The 15,639-nt window shown below is 39.8% G+C and overlaps 1 protein-coding gene across 1 annotated transcript; it reads left to right on the top strand.

Moving 5' to 3' along the window:
- The first annotated feature begins 3,410 nt into the window (after positions 1-3,410).
- On the top strand, positions 3,411-15,277 carry LECT2 (leukocyte cell derived chemotaxin 2). The gene is made up of 4 exons (XM_052644378.1): positions 3,411-3,456; positions 5,395-5,491; positions 7,064-7,209; positions 15,111-15,277. The coding sequence occupies exons 1-4, from the start codon at positions 3,411-3,413 to the stop codon at positions 15,275-15,277; spliced, it is 456 nt and encodes a 151-aa protein (XP_052500338.1).
- Positions 15,278-15,639: the final 362 nt, after the last annotated feature.

Genomic DNA, 15,639 nt, shown 5'->3' with positions numbered 1-15,639 from the left:
CCAAATCTGAAAGAAATATTGACAACCTATGTCACCATGCTTATCCTCTGGCTTTTTGTTATCTGGCCCCCCTACAAGTAATCCTGGTTGAAAAACATGGGCCTAGGAAGCCAGGAAGGAAATCAAGGAGCAAGATGTTTATTAACCCATTTGGTGTCACTCAAGGAGAATACATTTTCTAGTCCATTTTATCATGGAAAAGGAAAGATTTCTGACTAGACCATATGGTTGGTTGGAGAATCACTTAAAATTCTATCTTTTCTGTTCTCATTCCACATTCATCAAGCCACTTTCCCAAGGGTTTTAACACCAAGAGAGCATATCCTCCCATTAGAGAGGAGTCATCTCTGCTGAAAATCATCTATTAAGATAGCTAGCTAGCTATAATCTGAAGAACTCAAATCATTCTCCCTGAGTCAAAGTCTTAGACAACAAAAAGACTAAGGTTCAGACTCTGGATTAAGGGAAATTTACTTCAATCAAGGATGATAAGTAGGTTTTTATATGCTAACCGACCATACTGGCACCATGATCTTGGACTTCCAGACTCTAGAACTGTAAGAGATAAATTTCTTATGTTTATGAGCCACCCCATCTCTGACGGTGTGTACAGCAGCCCAAACAGACCAAGATGAACACAAACTATTAACATATCAGAATCAATCTGTTCATAACCTCCTGCCATTGGCCAGCATTATCACTTTGCTATTTCAGCACATGTTCACCACCTACCTCATCGGAAGCAGAAGGCAGAGTTACAGAGAAGCAGAGACAGGACAGGAAACAATCGAGCTGTGCAATGGGGTGAGAGTCTGGCGGGCTACAGTCCACGGGGCCACGAAGAGCTGGACACGACTGAGCGACAACACACTTACATGACTTTATCTCAAGCTTTTCTAACAAGAGAGGAGGCGAAAGTGCTGAAAGTAACTTAGTTCATATCAATATAGGAAAAGAACAGTTTTATCACCACTGCCCTCAAATTTGAATTATAGCCAGTTTTGAATTTCTTCTCATCTTGGGTCTCGCTGCTGCTGCTGCTGCTGCTGGTGCTGCTGCTGCTGCTGCTGCTGCTACTACTACTACTACTACTACTACTACTACTACTACTACTACTAAGTCGCTTCAGTCGTGTCCGACTCTGTGCTAGTGAAATGCTAAGAAAAAAATAAAAAGATCAAGGCATAAGGTACAAGTCGGGGCACAGCTGGTGGAGGTGGGGGTGGTGTCAGAGGGGTGGGGGTGAGTAGGAGAGAAATGTGAAACCAACTTACAGTGCTGATAGCTGACTACATCTTGCAAAAGTTGCTGCTGCTGCTGCTAAGTCGCTTCAGTCGTGTCTGACTCTGTGCGACCCCAGGGACGGCAGCCCACCAGGCTCCCCCATCCCTGGGATTCTCCAGGCAAGAACACTGGAGTGGGTTGCCATTTCCTTCTCCAATGCGTGAAAGTGAAAAGTGAAAGTGAAGTCGCTCAGTTGTGTCTGACTCTTAGAGACCCCATGGACTGCAGCCTACCAGGCTCCTCCATCCATGGGATTTTCCAGGCAAGAGTACTGGAGTGGGGTGCTGTTGCATTCTCTGCTTGAAAAAGTTAAATACCCATAATTGTAGCCCAACAAGAATTTGTAATTCCACATGTATTTCTTTATGAAGTATAGCTTAGAGAAGATAAAGCTGTCTATTAACAGATCAGTGTTTCTAATCAAAAGGCTTCTATCATGTAGCAACCATCTGATCGTACCTTATAATCACTGGTTATACAAAAAGAACAATGACAGTGCCTTCTGGTCCTGAGAGCCCATTTCTAAATGGACACTTGCCAGCTTTGCTCAGAACAAATCTTTAGTTAGCTAGCTTATAAACAATATTTGCTTTAACTCCCATATTATTTCCTTAAACATAATGGAGTTTAATTATTGTATTCAATAATTAACATTATAATTATTGGAAGCTGGTAATTTTTTATGTAAATTTAGGAATATAGTTTAAGTAATTTAACATGCTGATTCCCATCATGATGTTTTAAAAATTGTCAGTTAACACCTAGACAAATTTAATTCAACATGTTCTTCATTCTAGTTACAAAGAAATTGTTAGGTATACTTTAGATTGGGCTTCCCAGGTGGTACTAGAGGTAAAGAACCTGCCAATGTAGGAGACATAAGAGACCCAGGTTCCATCCCTGGGTCAGGAAGATCCCCTGGAGAAGGGAATGGCAACCCACTCCAATATTTCTGCCTGGAGAATCCCATAGACAGAGGAGCTTGGTGGGCTACAGAACATAGGGCACAGAGTCGGACATGACTGAAGTGACTTGGCACAGCACAGCATACGTCCTATCAAGGATTCACAGCTTTGGCATGATGAACATTTTGGGCCAGATAATTCTTTGCCCTGGGGTATGTTCTATGTCTGGTATGATGTTTAGCAGTAGCCCTTGCCTCTGCCCACTATGTTCCAACAGCGTCTGTGTAGCAGTGACAACCAAAAACATTTCTGGACACTGCCAAGTGTTTCCTGGGGGACAAAATTATTCCGGGTGAGAAACACTGCTGTGGATAAATGACCAATGCCTAAGAGAGAATTTCTTTAGATGATTCTAACACAGCAAAACTTCCCCTCTTCCCCGTAGGTTTGAATCCCAAATCTGTTACGTGCTCCCCATGTGGTCTTGAGTGAATTCACCTACTCAAACTGTGCCTTTGTTTTCTCTTCTGGAAAATGGGAATGACAATATATATTCCAACTGCTATTATACTCCATCATATGACTCTATCATTCATCCTTTTCTCTACTTACGGGCACTGTGGATGTTAATTTTTCATTATTACAAACTAGCAAACATCTAAAATCATATATTTAAAGAAAGATAATTTTCTCAAAATTATAAAAGTATTTGCAAACATTACACAGATAAAATTAACTGGTCCTCCAAAAAAACCCAAGGGACATACTGAAGACTACACTATAGGAGGCCATACATTATTCACCCTCTTTTCTGAAATACACCCTATCCAGGGAGCGAAAGACAGATCTGCTAGCAGACAATATTAGTTATTCACTTTCTCATGTGGATATCCTCCCCCACCAGTCACAGCCCAGAGAAAAGCCACTCTTACCCAGCCTTATCACGTCTGTTAATATTTACTCAGCATTTCCAATCAAGTTAGCTTCTTCAGATGAAAAGCTTTTACGTAGGTCCTACATAGCCGTCCACAGAGTATTAAAATCTGACTCCTTCCATTCTCGTAAATTTCTGGGTCTCGTACCAAATTGAAGATATGAGAGATGCAGAATTCTAAGGTTAAATAGCTAGATAATACTAATTCAGACTGGAATATTCTTCACAGAGTGCATGGGGGAAGCCTAAGGGTCAGAGGAAGAAGCATTCTAGAGAGACAAAGACAAATGTTTTCCACAGGAACCCTCCTTCTGGCTGCTCTGATTTCACCTGGTAAGTCAAAATTACTGTCTTAGAATCCTGGCTGACTTTTAAAAATCGATTCCAAGGATAGATTTGAAAGGCATTAACATTATAACCACAACAGAAACGTATATTTGGTTATTAACAGTGGAATAGGAAGCAAAGCTGAAATAGAGGCACCAACGCAGAGAACGAGCATATGGGCACCAAGAGGGTAACGGCAGGGTGGGGTGAACTGGGAGACTGAGAATGACATGTATACACTACCATGTATAAAACAGAAATCTAATGAGAACCTACCGTATTGCACAGGGGAAAAAAGCAGCTTTGTCTCTGTGCAGAACATGCATTGTTAACTTCAAAAATGCATTCCAATAAACATTAGGTGCAGACATATATTATTTGATTCTGCTTATATGAGGTAACTAGAATAGTCAAGTTCATAGAAGGTATACTGGTAGATGCTGTCGGTGGGGGGCGGTGAGGGGAGTGGGGAGTTGGTGTTTACTGGGGACCGAGTTTCCATTTGGGAAGGTGAACAGTTGGGAGATGGATGATGAAGAGTTGCACAATATGAATGTACTTCGTGCCACTGAAATGCACAGTTAGATACGGTTAACACAGTATGTTTTATGTGACTTTTACCACAATATAAAAAAAAAAAACATTTAAAAAAAAGCAGAATAGGAAGAATACACAAGGTCAGGAGTGGTTATCAATGATTTCCACCTGAATGTTCTATTTCTTTAATGAGAGAAGCAGAAAAGAGAAAATAATCTTAGTTTGGAATTAATTGGAACAAAATTAGAAAATAAAGTTTGTATGAGAATCTGATTTATAAAACCCCTGACACAAAAATTGGTATGGATTAGGACAAGGGGAACATCCCCTGTCATAGCAAAAGAGCAAATGAATACATTAATAAACTACTATATGCCTCAATTCTGAAGGATAACTATTAGGGTCAAAGTGACTTGAAGCTTGGTCCAAAGGCATAAGACGTGAAACCACCTTTTAGAGGTATATTCAAGAATATGCTTAATGGTCATATCCTGTAGCTTCTTTTCATAACACATATATTAATGAACAGCAAAATACCTTTAAATATAATCAACAACCAAATTAGCAGATTCCTGCTTTTGCTTCCATTTTTGTTAGTTTGCTTTGAAGTAAAACAATGAGTTTCTTAATGCAACTCTCTGTGAATATAAATAACTAGAAATCCAGGAAACAATTTAAAGGAACATTTATCAAGCGCTTACTCTAATAACGAGCAGTTGCACAGAACGTTTGCACAAAATACATGAAGACAGCCAGCCCCCTCCCTCCATGTGTTACGGCGTCTCACTTTTTCAAATAATTGTTATTACTCACTTTCCCACCTTCTCTTCACACTCCACGTTAGGCTAAATTAGTTTGACATGTTCTTATTTCTAAGAATCTCCTCTTCTATGTTAGCGAATATGAAGGAGATCCATTTAGTGTTAAATAAGTTTTGCTAACTCATAGTTTGTTTTTCCTTAAATTCAAACATCTTCTGGGATCAAGACTAAAAATAAAGAACATTTCAAAGTTACTCTAGAATCACTTCTTTGAGCCATGATGTTCAATTATTTTGTTTAACCTAAACATAGAGGTCCCCACTCGAAGTGATAAGCAAAGAAAAAAACACAATCTACAACATTGTTTGGTGGATAATATAAAACAATAACAACAATAAAGGTGAATACTTGTAAATAAACTTACAAATACTCTACACGTCAGAAAACAAACTTCCATGGCCAGGGGAAAAAGGGCCATTTTATAGCTGAATCAGGAGTTGAAGGCAGGCCACCCCATAAACTACAGAAAAAATCAGAGAATAAGTATAATGAAAAGAGAATTTTTGAATCTACTGGGAGACATGAGGGTGATGGATATTGGGAATATGTGGTCAGGAAAGCTGCTTCTCGTGTTTTTCCTTTTCAGCACTGGCTGGACCATGGGCTGTTATCTGTGCTGGCAAGTCTTCCAATGAGATCCGGACATGTGATGGTCATGGCTGTGGCCAGTACACGGCTCAGAGGTAATGGGGTTTCACACATGCACTCTTTCAGCTCAGCCTCTTTGCTCAGTGTCCTTGCTGTAAGTTTCCACCAGTGCTCACCATCCTTTCCCTTCTGACAGCAGGAAAATTCAGAGGCAAAACCAGTTACATTACCATGTCTGGAGCAACTTCCAAGAACAGGGCTTCAGCTGTGGGCTCTGAACTGAGAACAGAGCACTGAATAAGGACCACAGAGAGGAGAGCCGTGTTTTCTCTCTCAATGTTTTCATACGTTGACTCATCTCACCTGGATTTTCCAAAGTGAAAACCAAACTTTACCATCCCATTTTATAGAAGAGGAACTTGAACTGGGGCACCACCGAAGGGTTGAGGCACCAGCCAAACACAGTTTAAGGTGGCTAAAGGCTGGGGAACTAGGATTCAGGCCTTTAGCTCTTGTTGCCAGCAGACCACGGTGTTGCTGACCCAAGCTTTGGGAGGTAAATACCAAAGGCTGGCCCTAAGCAGGTAATCTCTTCCAGACAATGAGGGACATACTATGAATTTTCAACAATTCCCAGTACTACTTAGGGAGTGCCACTTTCTGATGAAATAGCAACATGTCCAGCTGCATTTGGAGAGGGAAATGGCAACCCACTCCAGTACTCTTGCCTGGAAAATCCCATGGACAGAGGAGCCTGGTGGGCTACAGTCCATGGGGTCGCAATGAGGCGAACACGACTAAGTGCGTATAGCACACGCACCAACTGCATTACCAATCACCACTCTAATCACAGAACTCTCACTCGCACAGATACTATTCACAAAGCAACCTCACATACATGGAACAGAGCTGAGAAATGGGACACAGTGGGGGAGTGGCCCCTGAATTACCAAAATTAAGGCTCAGTTAGTTCATAAACCCTAAAGTTTATGCACTTGACTCATTCAATAACTTGCTGGCTCCTCACGTGGAGCCTGCTCTATGTTGCTATACACATAATGCTAACAATCCTGGTGAATCTGACTTTCAGGAGGCCTATTAGAAGGGAGAAGAGCCTGGTGAGAGCAGGAAGAGTGAGGACTGTTAGAGGCAACCTCAGGAAACCTTACAACTGGGGATCATTTTGCATTTGTGCTCCACAGAGTTTAATAAATGCAGGAGGTATCAGTCACTATATTAGAATGTCATATACAATAAATGATCTGTATGGATCACTGAGAGAAAAAAAAAAGACTATGATTCTTTTTATATAATAGGTTCCCATAAAAAGTCAACTCTTTTCTAAGTGGTCTTGCAGATGTAAAGATTCAGGTAACATTTACTTATATTGATTGCCTCATCTCTCCCAGATGCCATATATTAATAATGGCTAATATTTTTTTAAAACACTTCTTGTGTACCAAATACTATCTTACATGCTTTAACCTTTACATGATTATGAATACCTGGGAAGAGGGAGGTGAAAACTGACTAAACAGAGTGAGGAAACCTGGGACATCCCAACATTTTTGATACCCTGGACTGGGTACAGCGGGTTAACCCCTGTTCCTGGGCACTAACATTCCCAGGGCAGTTCTTTAGTCTGTTCATTCTTATTTACATCCCAGAAATCAGAAGCTTCACCAGGGTGTAGATGTCCTGTGCTCAGATGGCTCTACTGTTTATGCACCTTTCACCGGAAAGATCATGGGCCAGGAAAAACCTTATAAAAACAAAAATGCCATCAATAATGGTGTTCGGATCTCTGGAAGAGGTAAGAAGTGGTGTATGTACCTGGGGCATATAGTGGAGATCTCTAATGCTTAGTTAATGTGTATTCTGTACAGAGAAGTTTCATTCTTCTTTCAAAGGAACAAAACCTAGGAACTAAAGGACAAGGGTACTATCCTAAAACAGGCCACACATTTTCCAAGACATTTCACCACTTTCACTACAGTCATCTTTTTTATACATACACTCCCCACCTAGCTCTGTATCTGACGGGGGCACTTTCCTCCTGAGGTCCACATGGCTTTGCTTAACATTCTCCAAGCAAAATCACTTTCAGCAATATTAGCTATAATGAATAGATGCTTTCACTTACCAGTTCCACAACTGGAAAATGTTGGCATTTCTGCAAGAGTTGATGTGAACTATTTTCAAATGTTCAGCTGTACATGCGTCTCGTGGTGAAAGTCAAGTCCAAAGCTGTAAAGAACAATATTGCATAGGAACCTGGAATGTTAGGTCCGTGAATCAAGGTAAATTGGATGTGGTCAAGCAGGAGATGGCAAGACTGAACATAAACATTTTAGGAATCAGTGAACTAAAATGGACGGGAATGGTCAGATTTAATTCAGATGACCATTATACCTATTACTGTGGGCAAGAACCACTTAGAAGAAATGGAATAGCCCTCATAGTCAGAAAGAGTCTGAAATGCAGTACTTGAGTGCAATCTCAAAAACAAAAGAATGATCTCAGTTGATTTCCAAGACAAACCATTCAACATCACACTAATCCAAGTCTATGCCCCAACCACTGATGCTGAAGAAGGTGAAGTTCATCAGTTCTATGAAGACTGACAAGACCTTCTAGAACTAACACCAAAAACAGATGTCCTTTTCATCACAGAGCACTGGAATGCAAAAGTAGGAAGTCAAGAGATACCTGGAACAACAGGCAAGTTTGGCCTTGGAGTACAAAATGAAGCAGAGCAAAGGCTATCAGAATATTGTCAAGAGGAAGCAGTGGTCATAGCAAATTCCCTTTTCCAACAACGCAAGAGGCAGCTCTACACATGGACATTACTAGGTAGTCAACACGAAAATCTATTATGTTCTTTGCAGCCAAAGATGAAGAAGTGCTAGACCATCAGCAAAAATGAGACCTGGAGCTGACTGTGGCGCAGATCATGAACTCCTTATTGCCAAATTCAGGCTTACATTGAAGAAAGCAGGGAAAACCACTAGGCCATTCAGATATGACCTAAAGCAAACCCCTGATGATTATACAGTGGAAGTGACAAATAGATTCAAGGGATTAGATCTGGAGACAGAGTGCCTGAAGAACTATGGACAGAGGTTTATAACTCTATATAGGAGGTAGTGACAGAAACAATCCCAAAGAAACAGAAATGCAAGAAGGCGAAGTGGTTGTCTGAGGAGGCCTTAAAATAGCTGAGAAGAGAAGAAAAGTGAAAAGCAAAGAAGAAAGGCAAAGATAAACTCAGCTGAGTGCACAGTTCAGAGAATAGAAAGGAGAGATAAGAAGGCCTTCTTAAAAGAATAATGCCAGGAAATAGAGGAAAATAGAGAAATAGAGGAAAAATAGAATGGGTAAGACTAAAGATCTCTTAAAAAAAAAGGAGATATCAAGGGAACATTTCATGCAAGAATGGGGCATGATAAAGGACAGAAACGGTAAGCTAAAACAGAAGAGATTAAGAAGAGGTGGCAAGAATACACAGAAGAACTACACAAGAAAAGTCTTGATGACCCAGAGAATCACGATGATATGGTCACTCACCTAGAGGCAGACATCTTGGAGTATGAAGTCAAGTGGGCCTTACGAAGCATTACTAAAAACAAAGCTAGTGGAGGTGACAGAATTCCAGCTGAGCTATTTAAAATCCTAAAAGATGATGCTGTTAAAGTGCTGTACTCAACGTGTCAGCAAATTTAGAAAACTCAACAGTGGCCACAGGACTGGAAAAGGTCAGCTTTCGTTCCAGTCCTAAAGAAAGGCAATGCCAAAGATCATTCAAACTCCCGTACAGTTGCACTCATTTCACATGTTAGCAAGGTTATGCTTAAAATCCTTCAAGCTAGGCTTCAGCAGTACACGAACCAGGAACTCTCAGGTGTATAAGCTGGGTTTCGAAGAGGCAGAGGAACCAGAAATCAAATTGAAACATTTGTTTTATCATGGAGAAAGAAAGAGAGTTTCAGAAAAACATCTGCTTCATTGACTAGGCTAAAGTCTTTGACTGTGTCACTCACAATGAACAGTGGAAAATTCTTAAAGAGATGGGAATAACAGACCACCTTACCTGCCTCCTGAGAAAGCTGTATGTGGGTCAGGAATAAACAGTTAGAACTGGATATGGGAACAACTGACTGGTTCAAAATTGAGAAAGAAGTATGAGAAGGCTATGTATTGTCACCCTGCTAATTTAACTTATATGCAGAGTACATTATGTGAAATGCCAGGCTGGATGAATCACAAGCTGAAATCAAGATTGCTGGGAGAAATATCAACAACCTCAGGTATGCAGATGATACCACTCTAATGGTAGAAAGTAAAGAGGAACTAAAGAGCCTCTTGATGAAAGTGAAAGAGGAGTGTGAAAAAACTGGCTTAAAACTCAACATTCAAAAAACTAAGATCATGGCATCCAGTGCCATCACTTCATGGCAAAGAGACGGGAAAAAGCTGTAAGCAGTGACAGATTTTATTTTCTTGGGCTCCAAAATCACTGTGGATGGTGACTGCAGCCATAAAGTAAAAAAAAAAAAACACTTGCTCCTTGAAGGAAAACTATGACAAACCTAGACAGTGTATTAAAAAGCAGAGACATCACTTTGCCAACAAAGGTCCATATAGTCAAAGCTATGGCTTTTCCAGTAGTCATGTAGAGATGTGATAGTTGGACCATAAAGAAGGCTGAGTGCCGAAGAATTGATGCTTTTGAACTGTGGTGCTGGAGAACTCTTTAGAGTCCCCTGGATTGAAAGACGATCAAATCCTGAAGGTAATCAACCCGGAATATTTATTGGAAGGACTGATGCTGAAGCTGAAGCTCTAATACTTTTGCCACCAGAAGCGAAGAGCCGAATCAACAGAAAAGATCCTGATGCTGGGAAAGATTGAAGGCAAAAGGAGAAGAGGGTGACAGAGGATGAGATGGTTAGATAGCATCACCAATTTAATGGACATGAATTTAAGCAAACTCTGGGAGATAGTGGAGGACAGACGGGCCTGGTGTGCTACAGTCCAAAGGGTCGCAGAGAGTGGGACACAACTTAGCAACTGAACAAAAACAACATTTTCAGAAGCTCTATGTTCCAGGTAAAGTCAGGTCTCCTGGTACTTCAGGCCCTAGGCTTCTTACTTGGTTGTTTTAAATCTACTGCAGTAGAACATACACACAGCAGAGTGCACAAAGCAAAAATGGCCAGCTCTATGAACTTCCACAAAGTAAGCACACCCATGTAACCTGCTGGTTACACTATTTCAAGAAAAAGTACAACAGCAGCAGCCCAGAGGCCCCTTGTACTACCTTTTAGGGTTTTTGTTTTTTTTTTTGGCCTAGTTTTTGAAAATGACTTAAATAGAATTAAACAGCATGCACTCTTTTGAGTGGGGGTCTTCTTTTATTACCATGATGTTTCTAAGATTCATTTATGTTTGTGAGATTCATTCATTATTTACCTATAGCATCCACTGCATGCATGTATGTTTATTTATTTAATCATGCTCTAAATGGACATTTGGGCAGTATCCAGTTTTAGGCAATTAGGAAAATGCTACTATGAACTTTCTAGTACATGTCTTTTCATGAACATAAATTTGCATTCCAGCTGGGGGTGGGTCCAGTGACACTCCTCTCACCAAGGCTATGAGAAACACTTTGCTAGGGAGGCCACATCCTTAAGGAGCTATCTGGAGGCCATCTTCTCTAGGCTTGAAATAAGAGAAACTACTGCCATTGAAAGGACTCCACTGAGCAGTCAAGGTTGGCATGGCTACCCAATAGGGAGCAGAGGTGAAACAGTTACCAGATGCATCAGAATCAAGGATCTATGGCACTGTCTGGTTAAACACGGTGACCTAGAACCAAATAGATGGGCAGCATTCTAAAGCTTTATTTGATTTGTATAAAAGGAAACACTCTAGGTCTGATGAACAAAAAATTCTGACCTCAATCAATTCTGGGTCTGAAAATCTTCCCCCAACGCTATCAATTGATTCCCAGACTTGAGTCAGTTTACAGTCCTGGGGCTCTCTTGAATGAAAGGAAGCCTGAGCCTTTCTAAGGAAGGGCTGTCACAAAGTCAAAAATTTATACTATAAACCTTGCTTGTAGCCGCTCTCAAAGGGACCAGCTCTAGCCTTTTAGCAGGATGACTGCACACTGGAGATGAAGACACTTAAAACTGACACTAATTCCTAAAGACACAAAAGGCCACTGTGGTCCCTGACTAGGGCTTATGGAGTCAGGTGATCAAGACAGATTTTCGCTAGGGTCCATCTTACAAGTGGACCGAGTGTATCCACATGACCCCCTTGTAGTAACTTCCCCAGTCCAGAATGCATAGCTGGAATCAATACACTCAGCAACTGGCAGACGCTAGAGGAGATGCTGGGTCATTTGGCAGATGTATCTGCAGCTTTGGCAGATACTGCCACCTGGTTTCCCAAAGTGGTGCTGTTCATTCACACTCCCACCAGGTGTGTGTGAAGTTTCCAGCTGCTCCATACACAACACTTGGCGTTACCTGCTTTACTCGTTTCAGCCCTTCTCATGAGTGTGTAATGGTATCTCCTTTAACTTTAATCTGCATTTCCCTATGGCTAATGGTATTGAGCCCTTTTCATATTTATTTGTAACATCAATACTGTCTTTTGTGAAGTGCCTCTTCATATATTTTGCAAAATGCCTAGAGTTTTCTTAGAGGTATGTGGGAGCTTTTTGTGTATTTTGGACACAAGTTCTTTGCCAAATATGTATTATAACTATCTTCTCCCATCTTCTGGGTTTCTTTTTTCACTTTTCAAATGTTTTTTAATAAACCAAAATTATTATTTTAAATACAGTCCAATTTAGTAATATCCTCCTTTACTGTTAACACATTTTTATCACCTGTTTAAGACACATTTGCCCACCCTGAAGCCCTAAAGATATTCACCCTAGGCTTTTGTCCACAAGCATTATTCCTTGACCTTTCATATTTAGATTTATAATCCATCTGGAATTGGCTTTTGTGTAAGGAATGAGAAGAATCAAATTCTTCTCCCTTATAGATAACCGACTCCATACCATTAACTTGCCAATGCCGATTTCTCCTCACTGCACAGCAGTATCTTGTCATAAATCAGGGTCTGCATATATGTGGGTCTGTTTATGATCTTTCTACTGTGTTTCATTGGCCAGTTGGTTAATCTTCCAGCAGTACTGCACTGTCTTAATTATCTTAGCTATAAAATACATCTTGATCTCTAATAGTACAAATCTTCCAACTTTGCTCTTTTTTTCAGATTGCCTTGGCAAGTCCTGGGTTATCTGAATTTCCAAATAAATTACAGAAGCAGTTTGTCAATCTCCACCAAAAATCTTGCTGGGTCTTGGATTGGGTTTGCACTGATTATACAGATCAAACTGAGAAGAACTGATGTCTGAGAAGTAATGGGTCTTCCAGTCAATGAGCACGTTATATCTTCCATTTATTTAGGTCTTCTTGAACTGCTATACTAGTAGTTGTATTAGTACCAATGTAGCACTCTTGGACATATTCTGTTTAACTTATGTATATAAGATGCAGTTTATGGATTTCGCTTAGATTTTCTACAGCAGTACTGTCCACCAATAGTAATAATAAAAGCCATATATGTAATCTTTTTTTTTCCTTTACAATACTGTATTGGTTTTGCCATACATCAACATGAATCCGCCACGGGTGTACGTAAGTTCCCACTCCTGAACCCCCCTTCCACCTCCCTTCCCATACCATCTCTCTGGGTTATCCCAGTGCACCAGCCCCAAGCATCCTGTATCCTGCATCGAACCTAGGCTGGCAATTCATTTCTTATATGATATTACACGTGTTTCAATGCCATTCTCCCAAGTCATCCCGCCCTCTACCTCTCCACAGAGTCAGAAAGTCTGTTCTGTACATCTGTGTCTCTTTTGCTGTCTCGCATACAAGGTTATCGTTACCATCTTTCTAAATTCCATATACACGCATTAGTATACTGTACTGGTGTTTTTCTGTCTTACTTCACTCTGTATAATCGGCTCCAGTTTCATCCACCTCATTAGAACTGATTCAAATGTATTCTTTTTAATGGCTGAGTAATACTCCATTGTGTATATGTACCACAGCTTTCTTATCCATTCATCTGCTGATGGACATCTAGGTTGCTTCCACGTCCTGGCTATTATAAACAGTGCTGCGATGAACATTGGGGTACACGTGTCTCTTTCAATTCTAGTTTCCTTGGTGTGTATGCCCAGCAGTGGGATTGCTGGGTCATAAGGCAGTTCTATTCGCAGTTTTTTAAGGAATCTCCACACTGTTCTCCATAGTGGCTGTACTAGTTTGCATTCCCACCAACAGTGTAAGAGGGTTCCCTTTTCTCCACACCCTCTCCAGCATTTATTGCTTGTAGACTTTTGTATTGCAGCCATTCTGACTGGTGTGAAATGGTACCTCATTGTGGTCTGGATTTGCATTTCTCTGATAATGAGTGATGTTGAGCATCTTTTCATGTGTTTGTTAGCCATCTGTAACCACATATGTAATCTTAATATTCCAGCATCCACATTAAATAAAGAGAAACTACAACTTAATTTTAATATTTTAAGATCTCCAAATTATTATCATTTCAAAATGCAATTAATATAAAATTAGTAATGCTTAACTTTGGGGGGGTACTGTCTTCAAAATCCAATGTGTATCTTATACTTAAAGTATATCTAATTCAAATTAGCTACATTTCAAGTGTTGACTAGTCAGTGGCTAGCAGCAACTGTGCTGGACAGGATACTCCTATAGCCTTGCTTATGCTTTCTGTCCACCTGACCGGTTTGCACTGACACCAGATGTGTCGGAGTCTTCTACTACCACTGGCTTTCTATTTCTCCTTGTGTCTCCTGTAATGTCTCCTTTATAGGATTTTTGTGTTATATAATGATTTCTATGTTATTCAGTGCCTGGATAGTTTTAACTATTATATCTTGGTTGGATTTAGCATTATAATTGTCATTCTTTGTCTTGCTTCAATGCTTTTTGGCCTGAGGATAACAAGATCATAATCCTTGCTTTCCCTTTTCTTCCATTTGCAAGGTAAATCTTTCCCAGCCCTGAATTTTTATACCTTTTCAGTGACTGTCTAATTGTATACAGCACAGATTTTCATTTTGCTTTTCAAGCCAATATGAAAATCTTTTAATACATGAGTTAACATTTATAGATACAACTCATATATTTGGTCCCAACACTGTTATTATTTTATAATTATGGTATTATAATGGTATTATTTCTATTTCTCTGACAGGCCTTTTTTTTCTTCTGGTATTTAGAAAGCTTTGTATTCTTGTGCCTGTTATTTCTATTTTGCTTTGTCTTTAAAAGTCTAACTGTTTTATCAGAATCTGTCTTGAAGTTGACATTGTTCTGGGTCAATTTTTTCAGCTAGCTGGTGTTTCTCAGCTATTCTTCAATGGCTTTTTAGACTACTGATTTGAGCCTATTCTTCCTTCAGCATCTTGTAATTTTAGTCTTCATTTCTGATATGATTTTGTCATTTTCTTCTGTTCGCTGATTGAGTTCAATCAATCATCTTTTCTTTTTGTCTTTTTTTTCATTTCTGCTCTTCTTTAAAAAAAAAAAAACTTCTGATTCAAAGCTACTAAAACCTAGAAAATGAATAATTTTACTTCTTTTCTTTTAGGTTTCTGCATTAAAATGTTCTACATCAAGCCAATTAAATATAAAGGTTCTATCAAGAAGGGAGAAAAACTGGGCACTCTGCTGCCCTTGCAAAAAGTTTACCCTGGAATACAGTCCCACATACATATTGAAAACTGTGACTTGAGTGATCCTACTGTGTACCTATAGATGGAGGACAAGCCGATCTTCTAAAAAGACAGCCATCTTCTTAAAACCTAGGCACCTATCCTGCTTTTCAATAAATTTGTGCTCAAAGAGAACCATGATGAATGAAAGAAAGAAAAAAGCATTTTGATTTCAACTCATTGCCACTTTGATGTTTTGAGGGTCAGTTCATCTCTCAGGTTTGATCCGTAACCTATGGGATCAGGGGTGTGTTTTTTCTAAAAGATTTCTCAGTCCTAAATAAATAGGAAAAACAAATATACAAATTCAAACTGGTACCAACAGCAATGTTGACATTTCTAAAACTAGCTTTCTGCTTGAAAATATTAAAAAAAAAACCTGAAGTGTTTTTAGGGCACAAGATC

The sequence above is a fragment of the Budorcas taxicolor genome, chromosome 7 (genome assembly GCF_023091745.1).
Source record: "Budorcas taxicolor isolate Tak-1 chromosome 7, Takin1.1, whole genome shotgun sequence".
NCBI classification, from domain to species: domain Eukaryota; kingdom Metazoa; phylum Chordata; class Mammalia; order Artiodactyla; family Bovidae; genus Budorcas; species Budorcas taxicolor.
Note: the sequence above shows the minus strand (reverse complement) of the source record. Positions and strands in the feature narration are given on the sequence as shown.